We start from the raw sequence: 12,185 nt of genomic DNA, 5'->3' as shown, positions 1-12,185 counted from the left end.
GGCCTCTTTCTAGACACAGGATCTTGTCTCCTGGTCAGCAAACCTCTCCATCCCCATATGCTGACCTCAACCAGAAAAATAATTCACTGTGATTTTTTTTCTGGATTTCTTTATCAGAGCTGGTGGATTTTATAGATCTATCTAAAACAGTTGTGGATAAGAGCTCAACTGCATTGTTTCCATCCTCTCTACCATCTTGCCTATCTACCCTAAGTTGACTTTTAATTTGCTCATGTCTTCAGTTGTACACAGACTAGTAGAGAAAGTTTTGTCAGATAGTTTGCAGAAATTCAGGTGTACTTTATGTGAACTTCATTCCCCTTATTTTATTTAACAAATGTGTCATAAAAGAAGTTAAAGCAGTCTGTCATCACTTGCTAATTTTATGGAGTCATATTCTGATTTTAGAAGACTTTGTGATGAGTGGTTTCCTTCCTAATTATTCATTAGCCAAATTCAACTCTTTCCTTTTTGAAAATCAGTACAGCATTTGTCCATCTGCCCATATCTGGACAGCATTTGTCAGTCTACCTCTCTTTCTCCTGCTCTTGTCTTGTAATATCTTCTCACATTTCCACATTTCTACAACCAATACTTATTTTATACGAGAATATAGGATTGGTTTCATGCTTAGGAAGAAGATAAAATTGCCTGATCCATATAATTTCTTTTTTTTAATTTATTTTTTATTCTCATTTTGTACAAATGTTTTTTTACATTAATAAAATATTCTTGTTTACAAGTAAACAAAATACCCCTCCTCCCCCCATGAATATAGATAGACTTGCTTGGGCGAAAAAAGTAAAGGAGAGAGAAAAAAATTAAAATAAAAAAAATAGTAATAATTGTAGGTATGGCCAGGTGGCGCAATGGACAAAGCACCAGCCTTGGAGCCACGAGCACCCGAGTCCATATCCAGCTTCGTAAACCCAACAATCACCCAGCCATGTGACATGCAAGCCACCTGATCCCCACTGCCCTGCAAAAACCAAAAAGAAGGAAAAAAAAAGACCCCAAATAAAATAAAATAGTAATAATAGTAGGGGTGGCTGGATGGCAGACAGAGCATTGGCCCTTGAGCCAGGAGCACCCGGGTCCAAATTCGGCCTCAGACACCCAAAGATCACCTTGCCATGTGGCCCCAGGCAGGCCACCCAGCCCCATTTGCCCTGCACCCTCCCCCAAATAATAAAAAAAAATGTGCTTCAGTCTTTGTTCCAACACCAACAACTCTATCATGGGTGGATCGCATTCTTTTTGGTAAATCCATCGCAAAAGTTACTTCCATATTTTTCCACCATTGCCATTGCTGATCACAACTCCCTCCTTTCATATTTCTCCACTACCATGTACTATATTTTCTCTCTCCTTTCATTCTGACTCTGCTGTAGGGTCGATGAGTGGCACAGCAGACAGATCCCTGGTCCTGGGGCCAAGAAGCCCTGAGCCCCCATACCACCCCTTAGGCCCAGAATCCACCTGGCCCTATGGTCCTGGGCAGGCCTTCCAATCCCAGCCCCTTGCCAGAAGTAAAAAAGAAAATGTGTTATATCTGACCACTGTCCCCCCATGGTCCATCCTCTCCTCCTTTATTCACATCCCCACCCCTTCCCCCTGCTCCCCCCCCTCCTTCTTACTCCAGATGCCTATACCCCATCGAGTATATATGCTGTTTCCTCTCCTAGCCATCTCTGATGAGAGCAAAGGTTCCCTCATTCCCCCTTGCCTCCCCCCTTCCATATCATTGCAATAGCCCATTGTAATAAAAAAAAATCTTATTATGTGAAATATCTTGGACTATTCCCCCTCTCCTTTTTCTTTCTCCCATTCCATTTCCCTTTTTTTCTATTGACTCCATTTTTACACCATATTTTATCTTTGAATTCAGCTTTCTCCTGTGCTTCAACTATAAAAGCTCCCTCTACCTGCTCTATTGACTGAGAAGGTTCACATGAGTATTATCAGTGTCATTTTTCTATTGAGGAATACATGCAGTTCATCATCATCAAGTCCCTCATATTTCCCCCCTCTCCTCCAATCTCCATGCTTCACCTGAGTCCTGTATCTGAAGATCAAACCTTCTGTTCAGCTCTGGCCATTCCAAAAGGAACATTTGAAATTCCCCTGGTTCATTGAAAGTCCATCTTTTCCCCTGGAAGAGGACATTCAGCCTTGCTGGGTAGTTCATTCTTGGCTGCATTCTAAGCTCTTTTGCCTTCTGGTATATTATATTCCAAGCCCTACAAGCTTCCAATGTAGTTGCTGCTAAGTCCTGAGTGATCCTGACTGCAGCTCCACGATATTTGAATTGTGTCCTTCTGGCTGCTTGTAATATTTTCTCTTTGACTTGGGAGTTCTGGAACTTGGCTATAATATTCCTAGGGGTTGGTTTTTTTGGGATCTCTTTCTCGGGGGATCGGTGGATTCTCTCCAGTTCTATTTTGCCCTCTGCTTTTAGAATATCAGGGAAATTTTCCTGTAGTAATTCTTTGAAAATGATGTCAAGGCTCTTTTCTTGATCATGACTTTCAGGTATTCCAATAATTTTTTTCTTTTTCTTTTTTTTTTTTGCAAGGCAAATGGAGTTAAGTGGCTTGCCCAAGGCCACACAGCTAGGTAATTATTAAGTGTCTAAGACTGGATTTGAACCCAGGTACACCTGACTCCAGGGCCGGTTCTTTATCCACTGCACCACCTAGCTGCCCCTTATCCAATAATTTTTAAATTATCTTTCCTAAATCTGTTTTCCATATCAGTTGTTTCTTTCAATGAGATATTTCACATTTTCTTCCAATTTTTCATTTTTTTGGTTTTGAAGTATTGATTCCTGATTTCTGGTAGATTCATCAATCTCCCTGAATTCTATTCTTTGTCTGAAGGATTTGTTCTCCTCAGAGAGTTTTCTTATCTCTTTTCCCATCTGGCCAATTTTGCTTTTTAAAGCATTCTTCTCCTCCATAACTTTTTGAACTGTTTTATCCATTTGACCTAAGCTGGTTTTTAGCATGCTATTTTCTTCAGCATTTTTTTGGATTTCCTTGACTAGGCTGCTGACTTCATTTTCATGTTTTTCCTGCATCTCCTTTCTTTTCCCAGTTTTTCTTCCAACTCCCTCATTTGATTTTCAAAGTCTTTTTTGAGCTCTGTCATAGCCTGAGCCCAATTTCTGTTTTTCTTGGAGTCTTTAGATGGAGGATCTTGTGCTTCCTCATCTTCAGACTGAGTATTTTGATCCTTCTTGTGCTCATTTGCAAAATATTTCTCAATGGTCTTCCTCGTTTCTTTGCTTGCTCATTTTCCCAGCCTGGGCCTGGTTTTGGGGTGCTTCCTGAGCTTTTGGGACACTCCCACAAGGGTCTCAGTGTGTGAGGTTCTGTCCTCCCTCCTGGTCTGTGAATGACCATAAGCGCCCCCCTCTGCCACGACCGAGGTGGGGGGGCCCTGCTGTTCTGTGGGGGGCCCTAGACTGTGATCAGGATCTGAATGTGGTCAGAGCCCCAGAGTCCTGTTCCAGGGTCAGAGGACAGAGCTCAGCAGTCTCTCTTCACTCCCCTCCCTCAGCTCAATGGGCTCATGCCCTGGGGGCTACTGCTTACCAGCTCTGCCAGCTTCTCTTTCAGGGTCTGGGCTGCAGAATGACTGAGCTGCTTGCTGTGTGCCCTGAGGCCTGGGCTCCATGTGCTTGCTCTGGCAGAGGTACCCTGTTGTTCCCCCACTTTGTGCTCGGTGCTCCCAGGGGTGCAGCTCAGGAGACTCCCCCACTGCTGGGAGCCACGGCTCCCAGCTCCCTGGGGCTGCCTCAGGGAGGCTGAAGTTCTTTGGCTCTGGTGGGCCACCCCTCCGGCGGGCCACCCCTCCGACCCTGGGGAGCAGAGCCTTTCTGCTCTTTTCCAGGTTACCTTGAGTAGGAGAACTGCCTCACTGGGTCCCTCTGTGGGTTCTGTCTCTTGAAAGTTTAGTTAGAGTCCTTAGCTTACGAGTTTTATCAGAGAGCTACTAAGACTGGATCCCTTCTTGTTGCCATCTTGGCTCCGCCCCCCTGATCCATATAATTTCATGCATAGATAAAGCACTCATCCCTCACTATCCCCAAAACTCCTCCTAAAATTTAAGAAATTCCTGAATTTCTACTCTTAAAACTAGACTTTTTAACTTTAGTCACTGATTTCCTATTAAATTAATATTACTCTGAAAGAGATAGTAGTATCACCAGCCATTTATATTTTAGAACATAATTCTTAAACTTTTTTTTGTATCAAAGATCCCCTTTGACAGTCTGATAAAGACTATGAATCCCCTTCTCAGAATAATGTTTTTAAATGCATAAAATGACATATATAGGATTACAAAGGAAATAAATTATATTGAAATACTGTTTCAATGTAAACAAATGAAATCTCCAACATTAAATTTTATAGAAGGGTGAGAAGGAATTGATTATGAGAGCATTCTTTCACTGATTTCAGGGAGGGAGGGCTCTTCTTTATAAAAAAGATTTCATTGAAAAGAGTCAAAAAACAGGGAAGTTTGGAACCCAGTCACAATCAATCAATCAATCAGTAAGCATTTATTAAGTGCTTGCTAACTGCCAGACAAACTCTGAAAATACAAAAAGTCAAAAAGCAGTCCCCAACTCAAAGAGCTCACAAGCTAAAAGGGAGAGACAAAAAAATAAGTACGAACAATCTATATACAGAATAAATAGGAAATAATTAAGAGAGGGAGAAGGAACTAGAATTAAGTGGGGTTTGGAAAGGAAGATGAGCTATTTAATGGAACTTAAACTAAGTCAGGGAAGCCAGTAGGCAGAGATGAGGAGGGAGAATATTCCAGGCATGGGGGAGAGTCAGGGAATATGTTCAAAGCTGAGAGATGGAGAGTTTTGTTGGTGAGGCAGAAAGGAAGAAATCTCCCCTCTCTAATCCATCCTTCATTCACTAAAGTGATTTTCGCAAATCTCAGATCCAATCACATTACCCCCCCCCCTCCACTCACCCTCCTCATTCAATAAACTCCATTGACTCCCTATTACCTCCAGGAGCAAATACAAAATCCTCTGTTTGGTATTCAAAGCCTTCTTAATCTACCCTGCCCTCGACCAGTTTTCTTTCACTTTACACTTGGCCATACTCTTCCATCCAGTGACACTGCTCCTGGCTGTTCTACCAACAAGGCATTGTATCTTTTGAGTCTGGACATTTTCTCTAGATGCCCCCACCCCCCTTACTGGAATGCTCTGGCCTCCACTCTTCTCTCACTCCATTTGCTAACTTTCTTGAAGTCCCAAATAAATTCCCAATAATTTTATAGGAAACCTCTCCCAACCCTTCTTAATTCTAGTGCCTTCCCATTTATCTTTTATTTATTTTCCCATTTAAAAATATTTCCTATTTATCTTTGTAGATCTTTGCTTATTGTCTCCATGATTAGAATGTGAGCCCCTTGAGGTCCAGGACTATCTTTTGCTCCTTTTTAGATTCCTAGCACTTAGCACATCATAGGCAATTAAAAAATGATTATTTATTAATAAACTGAGAGCCTGAAAGAACAGAAGCAGGTAGAGCAGTCAAGAGACTATAACAAGAAGAAGAAGCAATGAGAGTCAGAAGTGAAGTGGTGATTGAGTAGAGAAAAGGGACAAACTTAAGAGATATTATTATAAAGATAAATTCAAAAGAGAACTAATAATTGGAAGTAGAGTGCACAAGAGAGGGAGGAATGAAGGATGATTCCATCTTCATAATCCTGGAAGACAAGAAGAATCATAGCTCTAGATTAGGAAAAGCCTTAGAGGTCATCAATTCCTAACCCTTCATTCTGTAGAAGAAGTTGAGACCCTATAGCAGTACAAGGATTTGCCCAAGGTCATGTGTGTAGTTAGTATGAGAGGAATTTTAACCTAAATGCTCTGACTCCCTAGCTGGTGTTCTTTCTACTGTACCATGCTGCCTGGTTCAAACCTGTTTTATTCTATAGATGAAGAAACTGAGGCTCCTAGAGGCAGAATGGATTTAATAGTAAATGTTAGAGCCAATATTTAAAGCAAGGTCCTTTGACCCCAAAGCTAGAACTTTTTCCACTGAACCACATTGGATGATTGTTCCTTCAACAGAAATAGGGAACAGTAGGTTTTAGAAAAGTTTAAAAAGTTTTGTTTTTGACATATTAAGATGCCTCTTCAACCACCAGAGGTTCAATTTGTGATTCGAAAACTAGAAGTCAAAATAGGGCTTGGAGATATACATATATATATATATGTATATATTTGTATATACATATATGTATATGTATATACATATATGTATATATATATATTTGTATAAGTGATCCATCCATATAGACATGATATTTGAGATTTGTTTAAATCTCTAAAACTAATTATTTCCCACATAACCATCTTAACTTGTACATAGCTGAGTTCCTAGATGCCTGCAGTATTTCGGTGGTATCAGACCACATGACAAAACATTCCAACAATCTCTATATTCTTGTCTTGCTGGTCCTTTGTACTTTATTTCCCAGAACTGAATGGTGACATCAATATCAGTTGATAAAGGTTGAAAGTTCCAGATGAATGTTCTTGGTTTGAATAAGAGAACAAGAGAAGAAAATTGAGCTCAGGATAGATCTCTGAGGAAGACTAATGCTAAAGAGACAAGTGAGGGATGACAGTTCATCTAAGAATATTGAGGAAGTGTCAAAAAGTTTTGGGAAGAACCAGGAGAGACCAACAGAAGAAGAAAATGTTAGGAGGATGTGGTCAATTGTATCAAAAGTTGTCGTGAGGTTTAAAGAGGATGAGAACTGAGAAAAGCTTGACAAACTTAACAGTTTAGATATCATTAATAACATTGAAAGAAGCAATTTCTGTTGTGAATTCAGAAGCCAAGGGATTGAGAAAGTAGAGATAGCATTTTGTGGAAAGTAAACTATAAGCTCCTTTGCCTGAAATTTAAGATTTTCCAAACCTGACTCCACTTAAGGCAGACCTTTGCATCCTTGTTTTAGTCTATGCCCCTCACACACTTTACATTCCAACAAATACTACCATCAGCTGTCCCTTAGTGTTATCTAATCCTTTCTTGCTTCAGAATTTTCTGCTTACACATTTTGCCCTTATTGAAGTGCTTCCCTTCTTCCTCTAAGGTTTATCTCAATTGTTACAACTTCCTTAAAGTCTTTCCTAATATCTCCTCCCAAAGTGGTCCCCTCTAGCTTTACAACAATTTTCTCTAGATCCTTCCTTTGTCCTTATTGCATTCTGCCTTCTATTGTACAGGTACCTGAAGTCTTCTCCTTCCTACCCCATCTCCATTAGACTGTAAGTTCCTTGAAGGAAAAAAAAACTATAGTATTTTTTCATCTCTACCAATTTACATTTAAATAAATATGCAGCATATAATCTATCTTCAAATAGCAACATGTATTTCTTTCTCCAGAAATATATATGTATGTATGTATATATACATATATATATATATGTCTGTGTGTGTGTGTGTGAGGTATATGTGTCCCAAATAGGTATGTATATATATATATATATCCCAAAAAATGTATGGTTATGTTTACCAAGAAACCTGTCCTAAATTTTTCCCCCAATATATTTTAATTCTTTCCTCTTTGAGTTTGTATAATAAGTTATTACAGTCAAATAAATCCATCATAATGCAGAAATTATAGAGATTAAGAACAGAATAGGTTCAGGAGGAGCAGTTAGGTGGCTCAGTGTATAGAGTACCAAACCTGGAGTCAGGAGGACCTGAGTTAAAATTTGGCCTCAGACACTTAATTATTATGTAGTTGTGTGATCTTGGGCAAGTCATTTAATCCCATTGCCTTGCAAAAAATAAAAAAAATGGAAAAATTTTTAAAAAGAGCAGTTTCAGGAGACAGAAAAATAACCCTGAAAGATTACACTTTCTGATGAAGTCTCTTTAGAAAAAATTATGTCAGAGAGACAGAAAAATAATTTTTTAACATATAACAATTTTGATATACATTATATACATTATATACATATGTATAAAAATAATCTTGTTTCTTTCAATTAGCTTTAACAAACTAAAAGAAATTAGTAAATAGATTAAGTTATAGATTTAAACAGTGAGTTTGCAAAATTAAAAAATCATTTAAGGCTACATTTTTAAAAAGTCATATTTGACTAATTTAGAGGAAGAGATTTACATATCCCAAAGATAAGCAAAAGATCCATGTAAGGGAAATTCTTTCACAAATAAAATTAGCTCAATTCCCTTAGAAGGGCTTAAAATTTGTGTAGATGCTATATTTTTTCTTTCTCTTTTTTTGGCCTCTTTTCAGGAATGCATAAAGTTTTATTTAATACTATAATTTTATGAGTCAGATTTTAGCCACAGGTGAGGTTAATATTAACAGGAAACAGGTTCCAGCTAGCCAAATTTTTTCAGGAGGAATACATAAATAAATAAAACTGAATAGAAGAAAAATTTAAATTCTCATAAAAATAGTTTTTCAATTAATTGTGAACCCATTTCTTCTTCTGGCCTCAGAAGAGATGGAAATTTCCCACACATCAGTATAGGAAATTATTGGGTAAGGAAGTTCCCTCTACCAATTCAAGTTAGCACCTTCTCTTCAATTATATAGCTTTAGAAAGTTGCCTAGAGTTCTTAGAAGTTGAATGATTTCTCCTGGTCACTGAGTCTATTCTTGTAAGAAGCAAGATGTGATCTTAAGTCTTCTTGATTTTATCTATATACCATACCATTCAGTCTCTCAGAAGGAAAAAAAATGGTTCAGAACATGTGACTCACATCCTACATCTACTAAAAAGCCATTATCTGAAAATAAATTTCATTATGCTTATTTACTTTTACAGATCATGCTACAAGAGAACCAGTGGAAGATACTGATCCTAGCACTTTATCTTTTAAAATGGTATGTTGTGATTTTTGTTTAAATGGAAATAAGTCATTTGTGACTGGATTATTAGTCAATACTTACCAAATGTATCAGGAATCTTAAAATAATGTTTTCCTGAAATAAATATCTTATCAAATAGGATATATTTGGTGATATATAGACATTCCCTTGTCCCCCAAGACTTAAAACAGAACTGAGCCCACTTGCAGGATACTAGTGTATACTAGTTAGGGGTTCTTAACCTTTTTTGTGACATGGATTCCTTTAAAAGTCCTACAAAGCCTATGACCTCTTCTTAGTACAATGTTCTTAAATACATAAGGTTAAAAAAAAGCTATGGGATTATAAAGGAAACCAATTATGTTGAAACAGTTATTTTAAAAAATTTTAAACAGCTTTATTAATCTTAGGTTGAGAATTCCTACTCTAGAGAATATGGCTTGCATTCTCCAGGGTTTTGGAGGGGGAAGGAAAGAATGCTTGAAGAGAGTTCAACTATATATATGTCTAGTAGGGCCAACCTTTTTATTTCCCTCTTCCCTCAAACTTCACTGACCCAAAAGTACTTCCCCCCAAATCCTCCAGGAACCTGTTTTCCTCTCTAATCTATACTGAGGTAGGAAACAGTAGAGGTTCACTTCAAATCAAGGATGAAATCTACCTCTCCCAAGGTGGTGTTTGTCAAATTTTCCAGTCACCCTGCCCTAATTATGGCTTTTAGTAAATTTTGCTTGTTACTTCTATAGCACATGCTCTGGAACTACATTGAATGGATTAGATGTATTTATTCAGTCAATTCATACATTTTAAATACTGAAGTGTTTTTTTCTAGGGATTTTAGAAGAAAATAACTGTTGATGAATCCATATTTTCTCATTTATAAAATAATCTGTAAAAGGAAATGGGAAACTATTCCAATATCTTTGCCAAGAAAACCCCAAATGGGGTCATGAAGGATCAGACACAATTGAACAGCAACAAAAAAGATGTCACAATGGATACACTCATGGATTTGGAATCAGGAATATATGAGTTAAAATCTTACCTTATATACTTGCTTAACTGTGTGATCCTGGGCAAGCCACTTAACCACTCTCTCATTTTCAGTTTCCTCCTCTATGAAATGTCCACAAAAATAGCCCCTTCCTCACAGCATTGTAAGAATGATTATAATAGATGTAAAAGCCTTTGCAAGCCTTAATGCACTATATAAATGCTAGCTATAGTACTAATTATTATAGCTGGGTTATTTGAATCTAAATTAATAGGAGTTACTCATTCAGAGTTCCATATAACAGTGAAATCCTAGGACTGGTCCCTATTCTTATTACAACAAAAAGATTACAGAAAGGGAAACAGACATTCAGAAAATTAAGTTCAATTCAACAAGCTAAGTACATTAAGTGACAACATGTATATATTAAGATCACAGTGCTGGGTACTTGGAATAAGAAGACAAAAATGAAATATTCGTCCTTGAAGGACAGTCTGAAGGGATTGGGGTGGGGGTAAGGAGAGCAATGAATTCATAGAAAATAATAGACAAAATGAATAAAAAGTAATTTCTAAGGGGAAGTCCCTACAGGATGTGTTTCTCCTTCTCCAGCTCATTTTACAGATGAGGAAACTGAGGCAAATGGGATTAAGAGCTTTGAAGAAAATAAGAGTCTTTGAGGTTGAGGTGAGTAGGGGTCACATGGCGGTATGAGCACAGACTGCAAAGGCAAAGAGGCAGAAAGTGTTCTGTTGTATTGGAGAGGAACATAATACAATGGAAAGAGCATTAGCCTTGGAGTCAGAAGATCTAGGTTCAAATCATGCCTGTCACTTATAACAACACAGAGATGTGTCAGGCCCTACTCCCTCTCCCCCACCCTTCTGAACCTAGTTTCCCTGTCTGTCTCAGAGCCTCAGTCCCTTGACCTGTGAAATGACTGAACTAGATAGTCCTTACAGCTCTGGATCCGTGATCCTATCTTGAAACAGTAAGCAGCCAGTTTGGTGGGAACACATCATTTGTGAAAGAAATATTTGGGAAGGCAGGTGGACTACAGATTATGAAAACGTTTTATAAGCCCAACAGAGGGATTTGTATTTTATTCTAGAACAAGAGGAAGTCACTGGAGTTCCTTGAGCAAGGGAGTGACATGGTGAGAACTGTGGTTTTGGAAGAGCAATTTGGCAGTTTTATGGAGGATGGATTGGAGATGGGGAGAGAGTGGAGGCCAAGAGGCTATTGCATTTGTCTATGTGAGAGGTGCTGAGAACCTAAATTAAGAGGATGACTATGTGAGGGGGAAGAGGAGAGAAACAAGTTTTATCATAGAAGTAGAAGCAATGAAACTTTCCATGAGGTTGGACTAAGGAATGAAAGAGAAGGAAGAGTCAAGAATGGCTGTAAAAACTGGTACCCTCTGTAGAAGGAAGTTAGGAAGAAGAAGAAGAAGACATTATACTTGATCTTAGTCAAAAGTCTGGTACATTTTTTTTTTCACATTTTTGCTTTTAAAACCCTTATTGCCTCCCCCCCTCAATCTAGCATTTTCACCAACTGATTCATGTAACTTTCCAAGTCAACTGGAATTAAAAGAGAAGGCATTGTGTATGGGAGTGGGGATGGGAAGTGAGGTCACTACTTCCCTTCTCCTATCAAGGCTTAGTTGTGAGTAACGATCTTCTTAAAGAAAAACATCTATTATAATGCTTTTGTTTCAGCAAATAATAAGGGACAGTGTGTGAGCTCAGGGAAAGAAAGGCAGCACTGCCTAGGCTGAAGTATAGTTTGAAGGAGAACACTTTCCATTCCAGTCATGGAGTAAAGAATGGAATTGATGTGGTATATAAATGTAATAGAATACTATTATTCCATGAGAAATCATGAGCGGGGGCAGCTAGGTGGATAGAGCACCAGCCCTAGAGTCAGGAGGACCTGGGTTCAAATGCGGTCTCAGATACTTAACAACTACCTAGCTGTGTCCTTGGGCAAATCACTTAACCCCATTGCCTTGCAAAAACCAAAATAAAAGAAATCATGAGCAGGTGAATTTCAGAAAAATCTGAAAAGGCTTACATGAACTAATACAGAATGAAGTGAACAGAACCAGAACATTGTACACAATAATAGTAACATTGAATGATGATCAACTAATAGACTTTGCTCTTCTCAGCAATTCAAAGAGCAAAGGCAATTTTTAAAGACTTGTGATAGAAAATGCTATCCATATTCAGAGAAGAAACTATGGAGTCTGAATGCAGACCAAAGCATATTATTTTTACCTTTTAAA

General features: G+C 38.2%; 1 protein-coding gene across 1 annotated transcript in view; it reads left to right on the top strand.

Annotated features, from left to right (window-relative positions):
* The window catches only part of EDARADD (EDAR associated via death domain), a 141,379-nt gene that overhangs the window by 59,325 nt on the left and 69,869 nt on the right, over window positions 1-12,185 (top strand). The window contains exon 3 of the mRNA XM_074220917.1: window positions 8,858-8,916. Coding sequence (XP_074077018.1) covers window positions 8,858-8,916 — 59 coding nt within the window. The remainder of the gene's footprint in view (window positions 1-8,857; window positions 8,917-12,185) is intronic.

The sequence above is a fragment of the Macrotis lagotis genome, chromosome 2 (assembly GCF_037893015.1).
Source record: "Macrotis lagotis isolate mMagLag1 chromosome 2, bilby.v1.9.chrom.fasta, whole genome shotgun sequence".
NCBI classification, from domain to species: domain Eukaryota; kingdom Metazoa; phylum Chordata; class Mammalia; order Peramelemorphia; family Peramelidae; genus Macrotis; species Macrotis lagotis.
Note: the sequence above shows the minus strand (reverse complement) of the source record. Positions and strands in the feature narration are given on the sequence as shown.